The sequence below is a fragment of the Scardinius erythrophthalmus genome (genome assembly GCF_964197995.2).
Source record: "Scardinius erythrophthalmus genome assembly, chromosome: 23".
NCBI lineage: Eukaryota > Metazoa > Chordata > Actinopteri > Cypriniformes > Leuciscidae > Scardinius > Scardinius erythrophthalmus.
In genome coordinates this window covers 9,619,498-9,643,454 of record NC_138243.1, presented here as the reverse complement: position 1 = coordinate 9,643,454, position 23,957 = coordinate 9,619,498, and the positions used below count along the sequence as shown (strand labels likewise).

Sequence of the window (23,957 nt, the reverse complement as noted above, 5' to 3'; positions counted from 1 at the left end):
TTTAAATTTTCTAGGCTGATATGGCTAGGAACTATACTCTCAAAATCGCACCTTTTCATTCTCCGTCCATCTTAGTACACGATGTAACTACAGAAGAGTCAAGTTTTAAATAGGAAAAATATCTAAACTCTTTGGTCATTTTTTTGAGAGAGATGCTAATGGTCTTGTCCGATTCAATTCATTATGCTAAGCTATGCTAAAAGTGGTACCGCCAGACCCGGAGATCGGCTGAATGGATTCGAAAACGGTAAAACGGTAAATTCTGATTATTAAGTATTTACATAGACGTTTAATGCGGGTGAGCTTAAAGGGAGCACACACTGTGCTTAATTGGAGCAAAAACATTTTTTAATTAATAAATATTAAATTAAAATTTAAAGGAAAATATTTAGCTAAATTAATAATCTAGGTAATGTATTAAGTTTATACCAATTTTAATATGAACAACTATTATAGACAATATCTATGAAATTATGCTTTTTCTAATTGATGTCACACTGAAGCTGTGTGATTGTCATAGTAGTGCACCCTTTAAGCTCACCTAACAATAATATGAATTCTTTAAAAATTACAGCAGTTTAAAACCAAAGACTATCAATAAAATGTAAAATTATAATATTATGGATTTAAAAGTACAAGCCATTAATTCCTGTGAAGTAATATATTAATGTAGCACACAATCTTATACAGCTAGTAAGCTAGCTATGTTCGTAGCATCTGGGCTATGTTGCTAAAACTATCTTTTAGATCTAACTGTAATTATTTCCCACATCCAGGTTCCAGGTTATAATATTCAAAAGTCTAAACATTAATCTCTTAATTTTGCAATAAGAAGATGTACTTCTTCAAAATAAAGTCCTAAACATATAAAAAATGCACATCTGAGGGGCTCCTCTTCTGGTGAAAGTTTTCAGACAGCTTTGAAAATAGCCGCCAGACAGTGTGAACACATGGACACACATATCTCAGTGTGCAATGGTCTGATTGGTTTAAAATTACAGGAGGTATATAGTAACAAACACATCAATTGGTTAATACATCAAATAGGATAATACATTGCTGTTTCTTTTTATAATCTGAGCTCCAAGATGGTAGTGTGCTTAATGGGTACTTGAGCTTAATAGGTACGTTTACCCTAAACTTTCGTTTTCTGTTATGTTTTGAACACCACTAGTTATTGATTAATTTTTGTGTTTTCAATGTAAATGTAACCAGTGAAACATTATTTAGCTGATATAGTGTGTGGGATCTCTTTCTGCAGGTTAGTTCGTTATGCCAGTAGGTGGCGACAAGTTACTATAAGTGAGTCATTGAATCATTCATTCAACCGATTCGTTAAAAACTCCTGATTCATGGTTGGCTGCATCCGAATGCTCATACATTACGTACTATAATCAACAGTAATTAATAGAATTCATAAAACAGTTTGTGAAAAGTAAATGACCTATTACTTCCGGAGAAATTCTGAAGTGCGTATGATAGATACTTTACTATCCTATGAGACCACGGGAGAAGAGTTGTGAAGTAGCAGCGAAGTAACGCAACTAATGTAGGTAGGTCAGATGTCAGTAGCCGCATTTCCATTAAAGATTCGCGCAAAACTTTTGCAATTTTTTCTAAATATCGATAAAAAACTATTGCGAAATGACGGTGTTTCCATTAAAGGTGCATTGCGCAAGTCTCTGAGTTTTTGCAGAACTATGCCCCCTCTGGTGACAAGCGAAACTGCAATATAGGCAATTTAATAGGCCCAGTCTCAAATTCCGACCCGAATCCCTCTTATTTATTTTACTGTACAGGATTATAGAGGCAATCGCAGTGATCAGAGAAGGGCTCATTCAGCCCATCAGGCAATTGTTCAAGCATGTATGGGTTAGAAAAACGGGTATTTTTAACATGAAATGTTGCGCAATGCACCTTTAATCGAGGTTATGCAACTAAAACGTCATTTTTTCCTCTCGCGATAAGTCATTCCAAAAATCATGGCAACGGATGTTGGTAAGTTTATATATATATCACAGCCACGTACCGCACTAGACATTATTATTATTAATGGAAGGAAACGTAGGCGTGTTATCCAAGCATTAATGGCAAAGAAAGACCCATACTGTGTATGTGAGCGGCACATATGAAGTGTTTCTGGGTTTTTCTCACTCATTTCTGCTCCAAGGTCTTGATTGTGGCATTTCTTTGAGGTTTAGAATCCAGTATTTCTGTCATTCTTTTGTCTTTTATGAATTCAATAAAGAACTCCGTCTCCTATGCTATTCTTTCCAAACACACCGCGCCTTCTAAGTTAGGTGACCTGTAAATGCGCAAAAACTGTTTCCATTGCAGTTTTGCGAAATATTTCTTTTTCAAATTGCCTGAAAAACCACCTCATGTGAGCGTAAAAACATTTTTGCGATAAATGGGAGTTTTTGCGAAATTGACGTGTTTCCATTGAGCATATTTTCAATTTTCAATTTCAATTTGCGCAATTTGAAGGGTAATGGAAACGCGGCTAGTGACAACATTCATACTACACACCTTTATACTACATAGAATATACTTTTTTTAATGTTCATGAAGGAATTACTTTTATTAATTATTCAAAAGAAGTACATATTTGAAAGCAATGCGGTTTCAGATGCAGTTTTTAAGAATAAGTCATTGAATCATTCATTCAACCAGTTTGTTCAAAACCACTGATTCATTCTGTATTCATTCACTATTGTGTCACTCTTTCACTACAGCTGCTGTTTGGAATTGCTTTTGTTGGCAGACAAAGTAACTCTCAATATTGTGTATATATATAGATATTTATATATATAAAATCTTTTTATATAAAGATACTTTACTAAAATAAAATATAGTGGGCTGTATTTAGGAGGACAGTGCAAGAGAAAGCTAAACAATGTTCATTTTTATGAGCCTTTTTTATCTGTCATGTGATTGAACTTCACTGGGTGTTTGTGAAGAAAAGGCAAGAATGCCCCTATTATGATAGCATAATATTTCCACTTAAGCGCTACAACAAATAGCATATATCTTCTAGACGCAGAAAAGTAAATCTTTTAGTCTATTAATAATGTTGACGTGCTGCACGACAACACAGAGCTCTTATTTTATCAAGCCTGTAAGGCACACTAAATAGAAACATCATCATTTCTCTTGCCATGTCAATGGTTTTTGCTACTGTGTCTGTATAATGATATCTGAAATGTGTGCTTATATCATATATTTGCATTTGCTGCCAGTCTATAAAATACTGCAGGTTTTTTTCCCCATCTCACCATAATATTTAGCTTGAACTTTGCCCTCTACAGAGACTTCATCCCCAAACTCACATGAATCAAGTACCATCCGGGACAACTAGGCAAGCTTTGAGTTCAACAGCCACTCCAGCTGTGAGACATAAGTCAGTCCGTGTACATGATGTAGGACTGTTCATTTCAGCAGCATGTAAAACGGCAGTCTCAGGGAATGTTGGCATTCAGCACAGCTCCAGGAAGTGAACTGGATAATGTCTGCTGTAGTGAATCGAACTCCCCTCCAGCGGGACAGCAGAACGAGCTAACTGTTTCCAGAGCCGTGCTATAGCACATGTGACATTCTGTGATTAGCCACGGGGGATGTTTCAATTAAATCTGATGCTGCAGATAGACAGACTAACCTTTTCCTTTTGGAAGGAGGGCAGCGCTATTTATTTGACCTAATTTGCGATAATTGCTAAAACATCTATTTTGTCGCTTATTTTGATTTCTGATTGGAGGGGATCTTAGAATCTGAATATGTCAATGTCCTGGATAATCAAACACAGATTTTTTTTGTCTGGTCAGAAAATATATTTATATAGTTGTTCAGTCTAGAAAAGAGGGCGCAGGGCAGGCTAATAGGTCCTTTACAGGCCATCTGCACGAAATTACATCATTACCGCATGGCTCAAGCTGATTGGCCTCTGGTGATCCTGCAGCCAATGAGATTGCTTCCTCAACATTTAAATTGTCTGGTTCATTGTTTGCTGTAAGCTAGCGCTGCAGCACTCAGAAGTCCTCTGACACCTTCCACCTCCCCCAGCTCCACCTGTCTAGATCTGCTATGGGATTTACAGTATGGATGTCTATTTATGCAGCATATCTTACATGCTCACAGAAGTGTGTCTGTGTATCTATTAGCAGAAGCAAGTCCATATTTGTTTTGCAGCAGATATAATCCACCAAGAGCAAATACATTAACGTTGCCAACTTGCCATATACAATAACATGCTAAAACTATTCCGAAAGTTGTCATGATTGAATAAACTAATGTAAATATATGTATTTATGCAAATATATTTTAAACTTAGCAATATATTTTATTTTTTGATACATTTTATATTAGCAATATATTTGGCCCATTATATTTATATTATATATATATATATTGTCATATGGGATGTCATAACATCAATAGGTTACCTTAAATTGTTTCCTGACTGTATGTGATAGTGATTCTCTGGCCATTCTTTATTTTGGTTGAGATGCAGGAAGTGACCCGCTTCGCCCCGCGATGTGTATTTTTAGTCTCGAAACATTTCTGTGTGATGTTTGAGCAAGCCTGGGTTCCTGGCCCATCTGTGCTCCGTGTGGCTGGACTGTGTGGGGAACCACAGTTTTCGGGGAGTGTCTGGGTGTGTTTGTGTGTGAGTGTTTGCACAGGGTGGGCGTTTGACAGAACAGGATCAGGGGTCTCTCTCCCTGCTAGTGCGGAGGAGACTGGAATAAAAGCTTCTGTAATCAGCAGGGAGCATTATGTCATTCTGTGGGCGTACTTTTAAATGGCCAGTAAAACGCTGGTCCTCCAGAGGACACATCTGAAGGCAGAGTATTCAGGAACAGTATATTGGGCCTGTGTGGTGAATTCACTAAAGAGTTCTGCCACTTTCACATGCATTTCAGGCATATTTACTAATCCCCCGCAATACAACTTAGCAAGGTGCTACATGTGCTCAAATAAAATTATTTTATTTAAAATGGATAAAATGTTGTTATTTTCGAAGTGAACGCAAATTCTATGTGCAAATTGTGTTCAGCACTACATTTGTGGGAATGGTTGCGTTTGAATAAAACAAGTGAATTTGTTGTAGAGCCTAATGTTTACTAATGTTTATTTAATAACCAATTAATCTGCTGTTTTCTTTTTATTAATTAATTGGGTAAAAAAAACATTTAATTTTCTGTATTTTATGTTATTCCACATTTCACCCAATGTTGTCCTTCAAACAATGCGCAAATAACAAAGATAGTAAATGTATCCATGTAGGCTATGCTTTACATTATGTGCAAAAAAACCAACAGTTTTTTTCCCGATCAAAGGAACACATTAAAGGTGCATTGTGTAATATTTAGAAGGATATGTTGGCAGAAATGCAATATCATATACATAACTATGTTTTCAGTGCGTATAAAGACCTTACTTAATGAACTGTAATGTTTTTATTACCTTAGAATGAGCCATTTCTATCTACATACACCACAGGTCCCCTTACATTGAAATGCGCCGATACAGTAGCCCTAAACGGACAAATGCATTTCGGCACTATGTTGTTCTTCGGGCAAAGAAGCTAGCTAAAGTCATCGAATAAAACACTGACACAATGATGAACAAGTAACAATAATATTTGCAATAACATATCGTTTTACTGAATAATCATTTATTTCTTAGTTTATCTTTGTAAAGAAACCTCTTGCTTAACTGGCTACTCTCTGCTCTCTCAGACGACGACATCTTTCCTGTCGGCCACCGTAACTTCTGTTGGTTGCAATTCGCAACCTCACCACTAAATGCCGCTAAAAATTACACAATGCACCTTTAATGTCAATATGTTTATCTATTGAATGTACTTTTTTCGACTGTGCTTTAGTTGTTGATCTATCATCTAGCATGAACACCCTCAAACCATCCAAAATACCCTTGAAACCGCATAGCAACACCCTAGCAACTCGCCCGAGTACCTCAGAAACCACATAGCAACACCCTATACCACACGAAATACCCTAGCAACCGCATATGACAATTTGTCTGAGAGACTTAAAACCTTCAAACTTAAAGCTTTTAAAATTGATTCAAACTTAAAACTACTTCAAATTCAAATAGCTTTATTTAAATATTTTTAATTTCAAGCTTCTAAAACTACTTCAACCTTAAAACCTTTAAGCTTTTTAAACTCTCTTTCTCTCTCTAAACTATTTCACACAAGCTTTTACAATTACTTCAAACTTTCAGGCTAGGATTTCTCAAGCCAACATCAAAGTTTGTTCACAAACTTTACTCATCTAGTTACTATTATATTATTATTGTAACTCTATAAAAACGAAGAAATAGAAATTACTGTTGTAAATTACAACTGTCTATTTAAAAAAAGAATATTCGATAATTATATGTCTAATAACTATGTTATTTTACACTGAAAGTTACAATAGTAATATTTATGTCTTAAAGGTTCCGTTCTTCGTGATCCCATGTTTCAATCTTTAGTTAGTGTGTAATGTTGTTGTTAGAGTATAAATAATATCTGTAAAATTATAAAGCTCAAAGTTCAATGCCAAGCGAGATATTTTATTTAACAGAAGTCGCCTACATCGAACGGCCCGTTTGGACTACATCCCTCTACTTCCTTCTTTAATGATGTCAGTAGAACAGTTTTTTGACTAACCTCCGCCCACATGAATGCTCCCTCAACTCTACTGAAATTCGTTTATGTACTTGCGAACTTCTAATAATTTACTGTGTTTACTCAGCTCTTACGGTGATTTTCTGAAGTAAAACTGATGCTTCATCTTTTGTGTGATGTACAATAAACTTTATTAAACTCATCAGTATATGTTTGATCATCATTCGGACCTGGTCCGAAACAGCAGACTTGTAGGCTATTAATAAATAATGGATACATACAGCAGATGACAAATACGTTTTAATAACCGTAATTAAACTACTAAACTATACCTGTTTCATCTCTATACAGCACTCTGACTCTGTAGGCATTATTGTCCGACTCGAACTGAACGCCGTTTCTGAGAGTTTCTGATATTATCATCATTCCGTGAGATGAAATTGTCCTGAGAGACTGAGCGCGAGCTCATGAAGCTCCGCCCCCTGGGTCGTCCAGCAGCAGCTTATTTGCATTTAAAGGGCACACACTAAAACAGCGCGTTTTTCTGAGCCTCAAAAAAAGGACAATTTAAACATGCTGTAAAAAATGATCTGTTGGGTATTTTGAGCTGAAACTTCACATACACACTCTGGGGACATCAGAGACTTATTTTACATCTTGTGAAAAGGGGCATATTACGGGACCTTTAAATTCTTCACCAAGGGTTTGCAAACACACGTTTGGGAAACCCTAATTTAACTAACACAAAATATACAATTAATTAATTAGCACATTTGTAATGGCCAGATTTTGTTAGGACATACTATAATACATACTGGTTATAATATAAATAGTTATTAATGTCTTTTTATTCTATATTGTCGTTTTAGTGAACTTAAACCAAGGAAGTGTATCCTACATTGTGTGCATGTCAGTACTCCGATTCATACAGATATATCAGCCCTTTTGGCCAGGAAAGAAAGCGACAAGGAGTGTGTGCATGAGGACACATTTACTTAATTATCTTGAGATCTGCTTTGTCATGAAAGAGCATGTGTGAGCCAGACAAGGCCTCGACCCAGGCCTCGTTTCTCAATCACACGGCTCTCCTGCTGCCAAATGGGCTGATTTAAAAGTCTTGACACAGATAAATCCAACACATTGCCAGCATTGGATGACTACATTTTACAGCGTTTTACAATTAATCACATTTTGGCACTAAACATATGACACATGATCAAACCTGAAGGGGTAAGACAGCGTAATTTAACGTGCTTTGACCTTGTCTGCAATATAAGCTTGGAACTTTACCACTTTAAAGAGCTTGTAGTGATCCAAAATGTGTTCCCAGTTTTCTTGTCACATCTCCACGGATACCAAGGCTTGCACCATAAACATTTGGGCGTGATGACAATATTGTGATGATGTCACTATGATGTCATTGTGAAGTGTCATCCAGCTATGTAAGTAATAATAGTTTGGCAAAGTTTTCAGAAATGAAAGCATAAAAGGTCATGCATGCTTTCTGAAAACTTTGGAAGAATAGAAAGATCAAAACATGCCTACGATTCTTTAGTATTGTCTGCATATTGTTTTTGTCCATTTGTGGATGTGTGTAGGCGACAATTTTTTTTCACACTTTGGACCTGCATGTAAAGGATGTCCTGTTAAATAGAAATGCAAATGAAACATTTAGCAGATGCTCAGTTGTGACTTGCAGGAAGTGCTTTTGATCCATATGTGAGACTTTTGAACTTTTGATATCTGATACATATCAAGACAAAAAGAAAGAGGCATACACAGAAGAGTTGCTTTCTGTATTGAATATGAATAATACAAGACTGTGTACTAAAAATAATGGCAGGAAATGTGTTTCTGTTGAGTTGTCCTTACAAGCTGCACGCACAAACATACAATGCAGCCAATGTAATCAAAAGCAAATTTAAGTATATACCCAAATTAATTGGAATTGATATTGTGACAGTTTTTTCACATATTTGACATTGTTGCAGCTCCTCTCTTCCCAGTCTGGCAGTAATGCTCTGTTTAGTTCCTTTCTCTATGAAGCCCCTCCTATTGAAAAGCTCAATGTGCTCTGATTGGTCGGCTGGACCAGTGTGATGTGATTGGTCAAACACTTTGCGTATTTGGAAAATGTCCCGCCCCTTAACCATAACTGCGAGTTTTTATTTATTTTGCTGATGCCTTGTGCGGGAATTATTTAAATGAGGAATATTATGATGTTCATTCCTGGAAGAAAACTCCAGACTACAATGGAGGCGTTTCAGGGATTTCAGAAACAATGTACACTTACCGTATATTTATGCTTTGTAACTTTGCAGACCTTTTTCATTCTCAAAGTGCAACATTACACACTAAAGAAAGTTGAAAATGTATAAAAATGCATAAGTCCTCTTTAAGAGTGAGACGGCTGAATCTTGACTGTAAATATTGATGTTGTAGAGCCGTGATCCATGCGTCTGGGCATCTCTTCTCCATTTGTGATCAATGCAAAGGGCTTCTTTGGCTGGTGGCCATCTTGAATCACCTAATTGACTTAGGATTTTCTCTATACTGTAGCGGGTTGAAATCAATCAAGTCTGTTGAGAGAATGGATGAAACTTTTCCATTGACCATTATCATGAATCCAGCAGAAATTACTGAAATCTAATGCAAGAGTGTTTTTAAGGGTGTATTCCCAAGGTTTCAGAGATTTGTGTGTGTCGTTGTGTTTGCATAAGCGCTGTGTGTGTATGATTTGTAGCGTGTTTGCAAAGCACTAGCTCACTGTGTGCTGCGAGCGCGTCCTGCATTAAACCTCAGCAGGAAGTCTTGTCTTTCCTTTCGTTACACATTACAAACACCCACTTCATTAAGGGAGAAGTCTATTTTCTTCTGGTTTAGAGGATGGTGTGTTCGTCTGTGAGGAGATAGACATAGTCGAGGAGGAAACCAGCTGTCCGGTTGCCTTTGGCTCTCTATGTCTTTGTTTACTGAGTCAGTGGATTGCAGAGGAAATTCATTCTGTTTATCTAACTTGCAAATCCGACCCAAAACAAAACAGCTGCCCCTCAGGATAAGAAAGGCCCATGTGCTGGCACATATCTTCTTCTTCTTCTTCCTGTTCTGATGCTTCTTCTTAAGTGTCGTCTCTGTCTGTCGTCTTCTTCTTCTGTCTCTTTGTCATACTTTTGTTGCTCTTCTTGCTTCTCCAAAAACATCAAAAACACGCTTGAGGACATTTGTTGTTTATCTAACTTGCGAATGTTCTTCTTCAGGTTCTTCATTGTGTTTTTCTTTAGATTTTCCATTGAGGCTTTAGCTGCTGCTTCTTTTTTCATCATCATCAACATCTTCTTCCAAATTCTTTTTCTTCTTCATTCAACTTCTTCCTCTTATTATTCTTTGTAGGCTATTCATCATCTTTTTCATGTTTCATTGTCTTCATCTACTTCAGCTTCCTCTTTGCCTTCTTCACCATCATCTTTCTGTTCTTCTTTTACCAAACACATTGATTAGTGTGCAAAAGAAATTTGTTCTGTTGCACATTTTCAGTCTTCAGTGTTTTGTATGTTCTTATTTGTCATCTTCTTCTTGGCCTACTTGAGCTTCAACAGCTTCTTTTAAGACTTTCTTCTTAATGAAGAAATTCTTCTTCATTCTTTTCGTTTTACATCATTTTTATCGGCTTTTATCAGCTTTGTCTTCATATTCAGATTGTTCTTAGTCTTCAGCTTCATCATGTTCATCAGCTCTGTGTTAGTCTTCTACACCTTCATATTCTTTAGCATCTTCATGTTTATCTTCAGCTTTTACAAAACATATTAGGTCTAGATTGTGGAGGAAATTCAATCTGCTTATCTAACTTGCAAATCTCACTAAAAACAAAGTGGCAGTTCCTCAGGCCAAGAAAGAGTCAGCGCGTCTCAAATGAACATGTTTCTTCTTCTACAGCTTATTTTTATTCTGCTTGCTTCTCCAAAACACTTTGGTTTTGTCTTGCTCACCATATGTATAAATGGTCTTTGGTCTGGTTTTTCAGATGTTCACCCATCATACACATCCTCCTCAGAAGTAAGACTCAATGGAAACCGGGTTTGGAGGCATAGCTGGAAATCTTAATTCCTGTTGAGTGGACATTCACATGAGGCGTGCCCACGGACATACACTGCCTCTCTGTTCCCTCACTGAGTCATGACATTAGCAGTGAGCCCAAAGTACCAAAGCCCTACATATTATTCAACATTCATTAGCTCAGAACATGACTGTTATCAACTACAGACATTAGGGAATGCGTACCACTGGCTTTCTGTCTCTCTATCTCTTCGTGTTCTCACCCAGATCCAGGAACCTACTCAACACCACAGTGATTTGTTAATCTTCACAATTCCTTTCCAAATCCAGGAACTGAATAAATCATGACAGGAATTTCATGTCACACAACATGTGAAAAGGCTCTCTGTGGCCTCTGCACAATGAAGCATTTAAACACTATATTTAGCTCTCCTTTTATATACAGTACTAAAGGACAGATTTTGGTTGTCTTCATGAAGAGGACATTGTCCAAGAGGTCAGGACGGCCGCTCCACATTGCTCTGTGAAATTCCTCTGCCTACTGTGCGTGTATTGCTCCCTGTAGAATTCGCATGTTTCATTCCCACACAACTGGGCATGCACAACTGGGACCATTTTCTCTCTCTCTAAACAAAAAAAGGGAAATGGAAAGTTTTTGTGTTCATTTATTGATGTAAATTATTATTCATAATAAATATTTAGCAATTAATAAACAGCTGAATAATTGCATTCACTTGCTGTGTTCCATTCATCTCATTTTGGCAATGGAACAAATTTGGAATTGGAGACTTCCGAACAGAGATTACGTTAGTTATCAAATAAATACTATCATTATTAGGGCCTTTATCTGCTCATTGGAAATACTTCTTTAAATGGACAAACTCGTCTTATGTAGAAGATAAAGTGAGATACATTACTGTATGTTATATGTTGTCTTGTATGTTTATTGTGTCTTTTCTTGATAGTTCTCCTGCCGTGGTTGTCATGTTTCAATGTGGACGAGAAGAACAGGATGTCATTCAGTGGACCAGTGGAGGACTTGTTCGGATACACCATCCAACAATTCGAGAACAGTGAGGGAAAGTGGTAAGCTACATATTATTTCTATAAATGCTTACACCGTGTCTACACTGGACTTCACTGTTGATGTGTCGCATTGTGCCGCGCTGCAACAGCTAGAAGCTGTCTACATTTATCCTTCCTATGAGAAGTATCGCGAGTGCTTGAAATGCATCAATAATAGTACAAGGCATCAGTGTCAGGGATTTGTCGTGTTGCATTGACCCAATGTAAAAACTATCACTGATTATAATGGGGTCTATTGTCTTTTGTCGCACTGTTCACCGTTCAAGACGCGTTCACCGTTCACAAATTTATATAAATTTAATATATTTTTAAGAACTTTTTGATATGAAAGTGTGAGAATCTCCCATTGATGTAAGTAAGCAATTAGAATATTCACCATTCAAAATCGAACTGACAGCAATGTCATTGTTTGTATTTTATTTACATACTTAATTATGATTGGTTTACCATTGTGCACACTCAACTAAAACATTAAACATGTCTAAGCGTCATGACGCTGGCAGATGGTGTTGATGCAGAATTTCATTTACATCATATTCAAAATATACTCTGAACAATTCCATAAAAATGCTAGAATTGTCATGGGAAACCTCTGAGCACCACTGATGTAGTCTGCTTTTGTAATGGCTCTTGTTTTTTCTAATAAAGACATCAAGCTAATGCACTCAGGCCTGCTAACTCCATTAAGCATATAAATAAATGGAAAGGATTCCCTATTGTAGGAAATAGTTCCACTCAGGAAAACCTTAGTGAATTCAGACATCTGTAGCCCCTTAAAAATTGGTCCAGGTTTTAGCTCTGATTGTAAAGGTTAACTTTCTACCTCCAGAGAAACACCTCAGCTGGTGTGAAAGCCCCGGGACAGCTTTACATAAACCTCTCACAGGTGGCCTTGACTGAGATGGAAAGTTTGCCAATAATCTGTTCAGGGTCGTTAGATTATTTGACAGGATTGATTTGGATAGACTTTTACAGAATACAAGAGGTTTTTTGATGATCAAAATAACAGCAAAGTTGAAACGGCAAAATTTGATTAATGGAACACTTGCAAAACATCCATCCATCCATCCATCCATCCATCCTCTTGCTGCTCTTTTCCATACATTGAACAAGAATGACAAAGCTCAGTTGTTGAACTCCGAAAGTGGTCAAAAAACATTGAATTATCCTAGAAGTGGTTTACGACATCAACGACATCATGTAAAATCACTGGTTCTTGAATGTCTTGTGGCCACATGGATTCATGCATCATATTTTAGAGTTTTTTTCTGCGAATGTGACTTAAATTCCAGTTTGTTTCCCACACAAAGCTGTCATATGACATCAGAAGACTTGGAATAGTTGTGTGGAGAAACTCCATGGTGCTTTTTGGTGCCATTTTGTCTTTTTTTTCTTCTTTTTTTTTTTACTTTAAAGCCTCTGTCCCCATTCACTTTCATTGTATGTAAAAGAGCAGCCAGGACATTATGCAAAATTTCTCCCTATGTGTTCTACGGACGCAAACCACCACAGAACTTTTTTTTTTCTCGTAATTGCGAGCTTATATCTCACAATTCCGACTTTATAACTTGAAATAGCAAATTTCTCTCTCAGAATTCAGAAAAAAAGTCAAAATTGTGAGATTACAATTCCCTTTTTAATTTTTTATTCCATGGCGGCAACAAGCTTCCAATGATTTGGAATAACATCAAGGATATTAAAAAATAACTACATTTTTAAAATATTCCTAAAATATATTGTTGTAGACTATAAGGTGACTGGTGCCTGTTGTAACCAGTGAAGATTGTGTTTACCACTGCTGTGTCAAGGCCCATTTGTGCACAGGAATGTTAATGACTTGACTTGTTTACATGCTTACACAAGGATGTCTACTTTTAGCACTGTTGTCAAAAACCACCATTAGAAATCTGAGGAACACGGCGAATGTTCTTTATTCAGCTAAGTGCACTCAGATGTACCACAGAACATAATGAAACGTAAACAGCCTTACGTTATCTCACGGTAAAGCACATAAATCACAGTGGGGTTCAAGGGTAAACCATCACATATCCGTCAATATCGTAGTCAAACTCTCTCTAACTCTTATTGTGACGAAAAAAGAAACTCTTTGCTCCCCGTCGTACTGACATTTCACATATGTTCCATTTGAAAGTAATATTTAAAAATAAGCATGCGCATATTTATGTTATGCTTTTCTTTCCCACTGGAAAACTGGCGAATCAATCAACTGCACTTTGGCTCAGCGGGCTTCCACTTTCTCACAAATCCCAAATGTTTTTTTGTGGTCAGGGATTAATGACCCCATTCTGTACTTCCTGCTCTTCTTTTCTGAAGGGTTCTGATTGGTTCTCCTCTTAACGGACAGCCGGCTAACCGGTCCGGAGACGTCTACAGGTGCCCCGTGGGACAAAACAAAAGCACTGGATGTGAAAAATTCAGTTTGTCAGGTGAGAGGTGTCCTTCCTGTAAGCGGTAATGCCACCGTGTTTTTCCTTGGACTATTTTTGTTCATTACTGTGTACTCTCTGTCTGTATTCACTGTGTTTATACAAGAAAAACACGTTACAGGGTAACAGACATTACCTCAGTTGCCCTGAAATTGTCATAGTTTCTAAACTGGCACTTTAAACTGTCGCAGACTCAAGGGTACTAGTGGATTTCAGAAGAGAAGTATGCCATGCACCAACATGGCACTTTGGTTCATGAGTTTATATCAGGATGTACAAAATCCTCCAGATTTGAAAAACAGGTTGTGAAATCATCTTCCCTTTTCTTCAATTTCCAAAATAACACACCCAGGGAGGGAAAATGGTGCCCGCTTCCTCAGTGCATTTCCTACAGTCAACATGAAACACTGTTTATTTTTCGAAATGCACGTACTTGGTCTTATTCTACATCATTCATCATTACATCTTTTGATCAATCCTTTAAATTTAGTCTATTTATTTGTCATATTGATTCGTTTTAGTCAGTTTTACTTTTTATTAACAGTACGAACACCCACTTTTTAACAATCCTGAATTTTTTATTTTTTTTGCAGTTTCCACAAGATTAATAAGCATCACAACTTTCAACATTGATAATAAGAAATGTTTCTTGCGCATTAAATCATCATATTAGACTGATTTCTGAAGGATCATGTGACACTGAAGACTCGGGTAATGATGCTGAAAATTTAGCTTTGATCACAGGAATAAATTACGGTTATATTATACAGTATATATACGGTTATTTTAAATGACAATAATATTTCACAATATTAATGTTGTTAGTGTATTTTTAATATCCGTTAATGCAGCCGTGGTGAGCATAAGAGCTCAAACTATTGAACAGTACGTCACATGACAGAAGTACACTGGGGTGCAAATGAAATCTTATGTTGACAGTTTAGATACAAGTTTCTTTGTCCTTATTACCAGTCACCAAAGTGCATTCCACATATTTAGTTGCTTTGAGGAAAGCAAAGGAATTAAGTCTCATCCTTCTAATTGATGAACCGGTATGATCATTTAATTTAGGAAGCCTTCACACACAGTTGAGTGAGTTTTATTGACTTGGCAGTGACTACCGTGAATACAGTACCATTTCATTGTATCCTTTAAAAGATGCACTGAGAAAACCGCACAACTGAAATATCTACAGTTTCCCCTTTCTCAAGGTGTTATTCTGAAAATAGAAGAGGAAAAAAAGAGTGCATACTGATGGCCAGAGAGACTTTGACCTTGACTCATGCGTCATTTACATTACATTTACATTTATTACATTTATTTAGCAGATGCTTTTATCTGAAGCTTCTTACAAATGAGGAGTGATACAATCCAAGTGATTCACTACAAGTGAAAATAACAAGCTAGTACAGAGGACCTGAACACATATTCATTATTGAGTTAGTAAATAATAAAAAATAGTAAACGAGACTCAGTGTGCTCAACCCCTTTTACTTCAGTTATGTGACATATTTCTGAGTAAAACAAATGTCTGACTGGAATTAATTTTAGCTGAAATATTTATAATAAAAAAAACATGCACCAATGAATCGAAAGATAGGTTAAATGTGGTCGTTTACACCGTTAGTTTTTGGGATTGACAACCGTATGTGCATACACAGGTGTGAGTCTCGAAATGTCCCGTTCACACAGCATCTTACAGTAGCGCCTTGAATGCTGAATGTGCAATGGGAATCAAGCACATATTCTCTTAAGAGATGCTTATTTTAAGAGAGCATTTTTGCATCACTGCATTTTGATCGATGATATAATGTGTGTGTTGTTTGTAAGACTCATTAGCCTGTAGTGTTGCTCTGTTTGTGTGTTTGAATGCTAACCTCTGCCTGAATGTCTGACTCTCAGAGGAGGCCTAGACAGGAAGTGATCCAAAAAACTTTTTAATGTCTAAACTGAACATAATTACCCAATCTTTCACCAGATAACTCAATGTTGCATGTCATATTTCTTCAAGGATCTACCTTAATATGAGACACTTCCAAGAGGAACTGATGTCAGAACAGATAGTACTTGAATCCCTCAGTCATTTCACTTTTTTCTTTTCATGACAGACCCTGTGGCTTACATTGTTTTCACGTGATTTGTTTAAGCAGGAAAGGACAAAAACAGTGCAAAAATGTGCTTTCCCCCCATTAAGCCCCACCTAAAGGACACCAGCAATGAATTTATTTTTTTAAAAGGCAAATAGAAGGAAAAAAGCATCCGATCTGCCTATGGGAAAATGCAGTGTTTTTGTCTAGATATTCTTTTCATTGGACTTAACACTGAGAGTGCATATTTGTCTATTTTTCTTACAGAAAACACAACAATTCCGAACATAAATGAAGTCAAGGAAAACATGACTATGGGAACGACGCTGGTGGTTAACCCAGACGGCAGTGGGTTTCTGGTAGGGAACATCTGCAGATGTGTCTTACACTGTTACTTTAGCCACTGCTTATTAATAGTGCCTGATCACAGACTTTTTAAATCATTACATAAGAAAAAACTTTATGGAAACACTCTTTTTTTTTTTCTTCCAGTTAATGTTTATAATTATAGAACAGCCAATGACATGCTGGCCGTATGTCTGCGTTTGGGTTTTTTTTATGACTGAACAAATTGTCTGCAATCTGTCATTGCAGTTCACAAAAAATACAGCTTTTCTAGTGGTCAAACAATCCTAGAAAAATGTATCATTTGGACTCAAACCTAATGGGATCAAACCGGAATCCTCTACGGATCAAATGTAATCTGATTGGGTAAACTGACATTCTGAACAAAAACAATGGAAAAGTAGGAATTTCATTTTATCCTGTAGGATCTTTTTTTAACCCATCAGGATTGGGTCCCAATTATGATCAACATTCCAGGAGCCTTGTTTTAGGATTTTTGGATGAAGCATATAACGGAACTCTGTATGAGTAGTTAAGAAATAGACTCTCTCTCTCTCTCTCTCTCTCTCTCTCTCTCTCTCTCTCTCTCTCTCTCTCTCTCTCTCTCTCTCTCTCTCTCTCTCTCTCTCTCTCTCTCTCTCTCTCTCTCTCTCTCTCTCTCTCTCTCTCTCTCTCTCTCTCTCTCTCTCTCTCTCTCTCTCTCTCTCTCTCTCTCTCTCTCTCTCTCTCTCTCTCTCTCTCTCTCTCTCTCTCTCTCTCTCTCTCTCTCTCTCTCTCTCTCTCTCTCTCTCTCTCTCTCTCTCTCTCTCTCTCTCTCTCTCTCTCTCTCTCTCTCTCTCTCTCTCTCTCTCTCGTTCCCTCTGGACAGGCCTGTGGTCCCCAGTATGGTTACATGTGTGGAAAGCAGCAGTACATCACTGGAATCTGCACGAATGTCAGTTCCTCTTTCAAAGTCCTCAACTCCATTGCTCCAACTGTACAAGGTACGACACACACGTGTTGTGAGTGTACATTAGCGCATTCCAGCCATGTAAACCACAGCCGGTCCCCCTTGCCTCGCATGTCCATGTTAGGACAGAGTTTAGGAAAGCAGACATCTACCAACGCAACATGGAGCCAGTGACTCATTATAAACACACACACATACATACTGTATGAAGTATCATAGCAACTTCTGGCTCATCTCCAAGCACAGGAAAGACAGTTGCATCATTTAATGTTTAAATTCAAATTCTCAATTTGATTCTGAGGCAAATAGACCTTTCTCACAACTAGTCCTGTCACGATTATGAAATTTGGCTGACGATTAATTGTCTAAAAAATAATTGCGGTTATGACGATTAATTGTCAGTTTTAGGGCTTTGACGATTAATTGTCTGTGTTAGGGCTTTGGCGATTATGCTGATTAATTGTCTGTTTTAGGGCTTTGTGCTTCATTCATTAAATAATTGTGATAAATTTAATCCTTTGTAAGTTATCATTTTGCAGTGTAAGATTACAGTTAACACCTTTAAATATTAAATAAATATATTCAATAGCTATGACAATTTGTTTATTAAACTTAGTGAGTGTATAAATCAGCAGCAAAAAGTAATTTTTGAAAACATCTGCACAGTAATTGAATAAAATCTAAACATGTTAATAAAAACAAATGTGCACAAACCATGATAATATGACACGCTTCAAAACAGAGCGGAACAAAGCGTGTATGCGCATCGCGGGTGCAGAATGATGTGCTTAATGCAACATGGAGTCACAGTGCGCAGCGCTGCACAAGTGCGCATTTAAAAGTTCACGGCACAAAGTGAAGAAATGTCGAGGGCACAAATCCTAGTGTATATCAGTCCAACAGTTTATTGATCATTTGTTTCTTCACAGTTTTAAACTCCAGTTATTGCGCGTCTGATGCCAATTCATAGTCCTTGTAAAAAAAAATATAAAATTCATATCCTTGTGCTGTGTAGGCACACGGTAGCAAGCGAGTCATTTAGAAACAGCAAAAAAACTCCAAAATAAAGTCATTTTATGCAAATCCACAGCCCTTTATCTACAGATGAAGCATTATAACGTCAATGTCACATTGGAGAAAGTTTTACCATGTATCCTGTCGTAACCGGACGACGCGCGCTGTTTGAATGCTGCACGGAATGATTGACAGCTGCAGAGTTTGAATGCTGAACGGAATGATTGACAGCTGCAGAGTTTGAATGCTGAACGGAATGATTGACAGCTGCAGAGTTTGAATGCTGAACGGAATGATTGACAGCTGCAGAGTTTGAATGCTGAACGGAATGATTGACAGCTGCAGAGTTTGAATGCTGAACGGAATGATTGACAGCTGCAGAGTTTGAATGCTGAACGGAATGATTGACAGCTGCAGAGTTTGAATGCTGAACGGAATGATTGACAGCTGCAGAGTTTGAATGCTGAACGGAATGATTGACAGCTGCAGAGTTTGAATGCTGAACGGAATGATTGACAGCTGCAGACGAGTTTGTGAACTTTAATTTAACAATGTAAATATACTACTGTCCCTCACATTAAGCTATGAAATGGCTTCAGATGACTTTGAATATGTTGCTGGAAAACGTAATTAATGCTTGTCTATTTATTTTGGTCCATGACTCCCCCTTGTGCCGTAGGCCTATAAAAGAGCGCAATAATCAAATAATCGCGATCAGACGGTTATTTAATTATCGCGACAGGCCTACTCACAACTTCCGTATTTGTGACCGGAAATACGCAATCGTCGTGGTAATCTACTTCCTCCGCAGTCAAGGCAACATAAACAAATGGCGCAAGCAACTAGCAAGAGCTATTGACACGCTAATGATGTGTCATTTTAGTTAACAGTTCAGTAACAGTTAGCCTCGCTCTCTACTTACCTTGATATTTATGGACAAATTCTGTTTGGAAATTTTTTTACCCTTTATTTCGTTTTTTCTTTTTGGTGACGGATTTTTCCTTTACGAGTCGTCACATCAGCAAATGTAATATTTGGCAAATCCGTTAATGAAGTTGTGTAGACTCTTTGATCCATTTTAAACTTGCCCGCTCTTATGTTTTTCTGGTGTGTTGACGCTTGACAGGAACTCCGCTTCCACAACGATTACGTATTTCCGGTTATTGTGAGAAAGGTCTATAGCTCTGTTTAGCATTCAGACTTGCAGGCTAAGCCTTTATTTGCATGGTATAGATATATGGGCCATTCTACTGAATTGGTTCAAAGTCAGAGTTGGAAACGTCTTGAAATTTTTTTCTTTTTCCACAAATTTTGTATGTATGCAAACTGTATAATATCCCAGGTACACATTTCTAGTAATTGTGCAGTTAATTATCATATTGTATTTTCAGAAAGTTTTGGAATATTTTTCCTCTCCCCAAATTTGTCACTACCGAAACACAATAATACATAATTTTATAAGAAGGCTTATATTGATCTATTAATATTTTGTTTACATCTACCTTCTAAATATATTTTTTGCTATTTAAAAAGAAAAAGTTTTTACAGGTAAATCAATAACAATTACAATTTTAACAATATTTCAAGTGTAATTTATAAGATTTGTTGTATTTTGAATCCAATCTTTCTTTGTAAAAGGCATCAAGTTAATCATACTGATTTCAAAGTTAAGGATTCATTAGTTTGAATTTACATTGAACCAAACACTATAATATCAGTAGTAATACACTATAACTACAGTATTACTGTAGTTGATAATTTACTATACTTTATTTTAGACAAAACATGGATGTTTTGGTCGTGACGGCACATTTTCGGTAATGACGGTAATGCTTTGATAGCGACCACATCACATTACAGAATTTTAACTTGCATACTAAAACACAACTAAAACATACTAAGATACTAATGGTTTGCACAACTGTATTAACAGTTTGTTTATTTCCTCCAAATAAATTATGTTCCCTCTTGTCACTACCAAAATAATGACTGTTTCGGTAGTGACAATTTAAGATACTTTTGAGCCTTACTCAAAGATGCTAATTAGCACATGATTAACTAGCACAGTTCTGAACAGTTGTACACACACAAAAACTCAATTTTGTCAAATAACACTCAAAAAAGCATGATGTCACAAGAAATTGTCACTACCGAAACAGTCACTACCGAAACTTGGTGAAGTTTCAGTAGTGACTGTTTCGGTAGTGACAATTTCAGATACTTTTGAGCCTAGATCAAATATGATAACCAGCATATGGTTACCTAGCACAGTTCTGAACAGTTGTACATACATAAAACAAAATTTTATGGAATAACACCCAAAAAAGTTTGCTTAATTGCAAAAAAAAATGGTGTTTGGTAGTGACAGTTCCTTAAAGTTACTCACAGATTTTCAGACTTTTGAACACATTTCCCTCAAAATGATGATACCTATCTATAATGAAAAAGAGGCTATGAGAGAGAGGCACACAGGAATATTTCCTGATCAAAAATGTAGGGGTGTGGTTCAAATCAGTCTCAGCCAAGGGACTAAAACACACACTGTTTCGGTAATGACATGAAAATGCGGGACACATTTTTTTACATAAAGTTTCATGATTTAAAAATAAAATATAAAATAATTGTTTTGTTTTTTTAACTTCACTTTTTAAAAGAAATCAAAAAGATATTTTTAAAAACAACAATGGAAAACATTTCAATATCATTTTCACAAGCTGAAATTTAGGGGTTAGGGTTCGGGACAGCCACATCCCAGTTGAAAGTACCCAATAAATGATGATTTTATATATATTACAGTTTTTGCCCGTTGCTTGAACACATTTTGCAAAACTTTGTCATTGTGCCAAAACTCTACACACAAGTAAACATGATAGAACACTGGGAAATATACCATTCACATCTGTGTCAAATTGAAACTCTACTATCAAAACCTAACATTCATTTGTCAAAATGTAACTCTGATGACAAAATGACACATACTTGCATCATATGCATACACTTTCAGATCAGGGGGAACACACTAGTCTACTTTATATAAAACACTGCAGTCTTTGATTTTCACTGTTTATTCAGAAGAGGGCATATTTTCAGGAGGCACATTTTCAAACAACCCAAAATTGTGCAAAAAAAAAAAAAAAGTCCACAATTGCCCTTTGGCCAATTGCATTACGACCCCGTCGTCTTGTTTTGCTCAGGTCGAATCCAGCTTCATCAATGAAATGAATTCATGAGGCTGTGCCGCTCCATCCATGGCCAAGATTCTCTGTAACAAAAAAACAAAAAAACATATTACTGTACTACAGTGCTACACATACAGAACCCTCACCCCATCACACAGGTACCCGTGTAGCTCTCCGAATGGACCTATGTGGTACTGATATGGTACATATTCAGCTGCTACTGGATTTCACCAATACTGTATTGTAAATGTAAAGGACAGTTACACTTACCCGTACATATTCAGCTCGAAGTCCTTTGACCCTGACACGGTTCCTCTCAAATGGGACCCTGTAGAGCTGCTTCATGGTGATGTTGTGTTTTCCCAAGATGCGTCTGATGGTGGTGATGCTCACATGGTTTATGTTGTTGAACATTTGCCTGTCTGCAAGTATTTTCTGCCGTAGCTGGTGGAGACGGATGGCATTGTCTGCCCTCACTAGGTCCACAACGGCAAGTTCCTGCTGTTGTGTGAACAGGCGTTGGCGTCCTCCCCCAGAAGGTCTTTTAGTCATTCTAGAGAAATACAACCACAAAATGTCCTCGGTTTGCTTCTTTTTCTTACAGTACTTTACTGTATATACTGTATCATCCACTGTACTGAAACATCTCAATATAAGTAATCATGGCATGTTTCACAAAAACTACCACTTTGGCTGCAAAAGGAGCATTAGCACCCTGCAATACCCTGTTGTTTTACATGATGTGGTAATGTGATATACTGTAGTACAGTGCTGTAAATACCATCTGAGTAGAGTAAAAGGGAGAGAGGTGAAGACATACCTGTTTTCTAGTCAGAATGTTCTTACAGATGCCACTGTGAAGCGGCTTAGATGTGGGTGGACTCTCTGCCCAGCTTCCCTCATAGTCAGGCCATGGTTGATGACATGGTCCACCAAAGTTGCTCTTATATCATCAGAAATAGGGGTGGGTGCATGGCCTCTTTGACCTTGACCTTGTCCTCTTCGTCCTCCACGTCCTCCTCATCCTCCTCGCCCTCCTCATCCTCCTCATCCTCCTCGTCCTTCTCATCCTCCTCATCATCCTCGTCCTCCTCATCCTCCACATCTTCCTCTTCCTCTTCCTCTTGCTCTCCCTCCATCCATGCTTGCAAAGTTCTTGAAATGGCTAAACTGAGGGCTTTTTGTAGCAGGCTGATTGGTGTTCAGTTTTGCAAGTAAGTGTCTTCAGGTGTGTATTTGAGTGGTTGCAATTACCCGATGTGTTTTGTATTTTGGATACATGTGTTTTCCAAATGGCACCCTGAGATTTCATTTTTGAACGAAGTGTCTTGTGTATGAAATAGAGTGTAGTATGCAGGACCAAGTGTGTTGCATAAAGGAGAAAGTGTGTTGCAGAATTGCAACTAGAATGCAAAGCAGCGCTTTTGTTTAAGGTATGGGTACATGTGTTTGAGGTATGGTCACAAAAGCTTCAAGTTGTGTTACTTTAGTCTAAGCATGGGTCTATAGTGTTCAAGCAACGGGCAAAAACTGTAAGCTTAATGATATTTTAAATATTATTGTAATCATCTAAGATTTGAATACTTCAATTCTTTTTAAATGTGTTTTTTGGTTGTTGGACAGCAGTTTGCACCAATTCTGTAGAATGGCCAATATACAGACTATATTGAGTTTCTGATGAAAGGTCACATACATAGACTGTAAAAAATAGGTCACATATAAGCTATGCTTAATCATCACTTTCACAACGAGGTCACTGTCACATCCAATTTCATTGCTCAATATGTTTTATACTTTTTTTATGTAATGTAAGAGTGCTAGTGTGCTATGTAATGTAAGTGTTGGCCTTCAGCTGCCTCTCTGTAATTTAAAAGAAAGCAACTTGATATTTATTTCTCTTTCTCACTGTTGTAATTGTAATGAAGAGCACCATCATTACAATTACACCAGTAAACCAGTACATTACGTTTGTTTGCGTACATTACGTTTGTTTGCTTGTTTCAGAGTGCAAGCAGGATATGGACATTGTCATAGTGTTGGACGGTTCCAACAGCATCTACCCATGGCATCCCATCACTGAATTCCTGGAAAAATTCCTCCAGCGCATTGAAATCGGACCAGCCCGGGTGAGATTTTTTGGATTATAGTGCTTTGTCGAACAAC

The 23,957-nt window shown here is 37.2% G+C and overlaps 1 protein-coding gene across 1 annotated transcript in view; it reads left to right on the top strand.

Annotated features, from left to right (window-relative positions):
* Nucleotides 1-23,957, top strand: part of itga1 (integrin, alpha 1) — a 58,277-nt gene that overhangs the window by 6,720 nt on the left and 27,600 nt on the right. Inside the window, exons 2-6 of the mRNA XM_081354620.1 lie at nucleotides 11,653-11,773; nucleotides 14,108-14,220; nucleotides 16,575-16,666; nucleotides 17,521-17,635; nucleotides 23,799-23,920. Coding sequence (XP_081210746.1) covers nucleotides 11,653-11,773; nucleotides 14,108-14,220; nucleotides 16,575-16,666; nucleotides 17,521-17,635; nucleotides 23,799-23,920 — 563 coding nt within the window. The remainder of the gene's footprint in view (nucleotides 1-11,652; nucleotides 11,774-14,107; nucleotides 14,221-16,574; nucleotides 16,667-17,520; nucleotides 17,636-23,798; nucleotides 23,921-23,957) is intronic.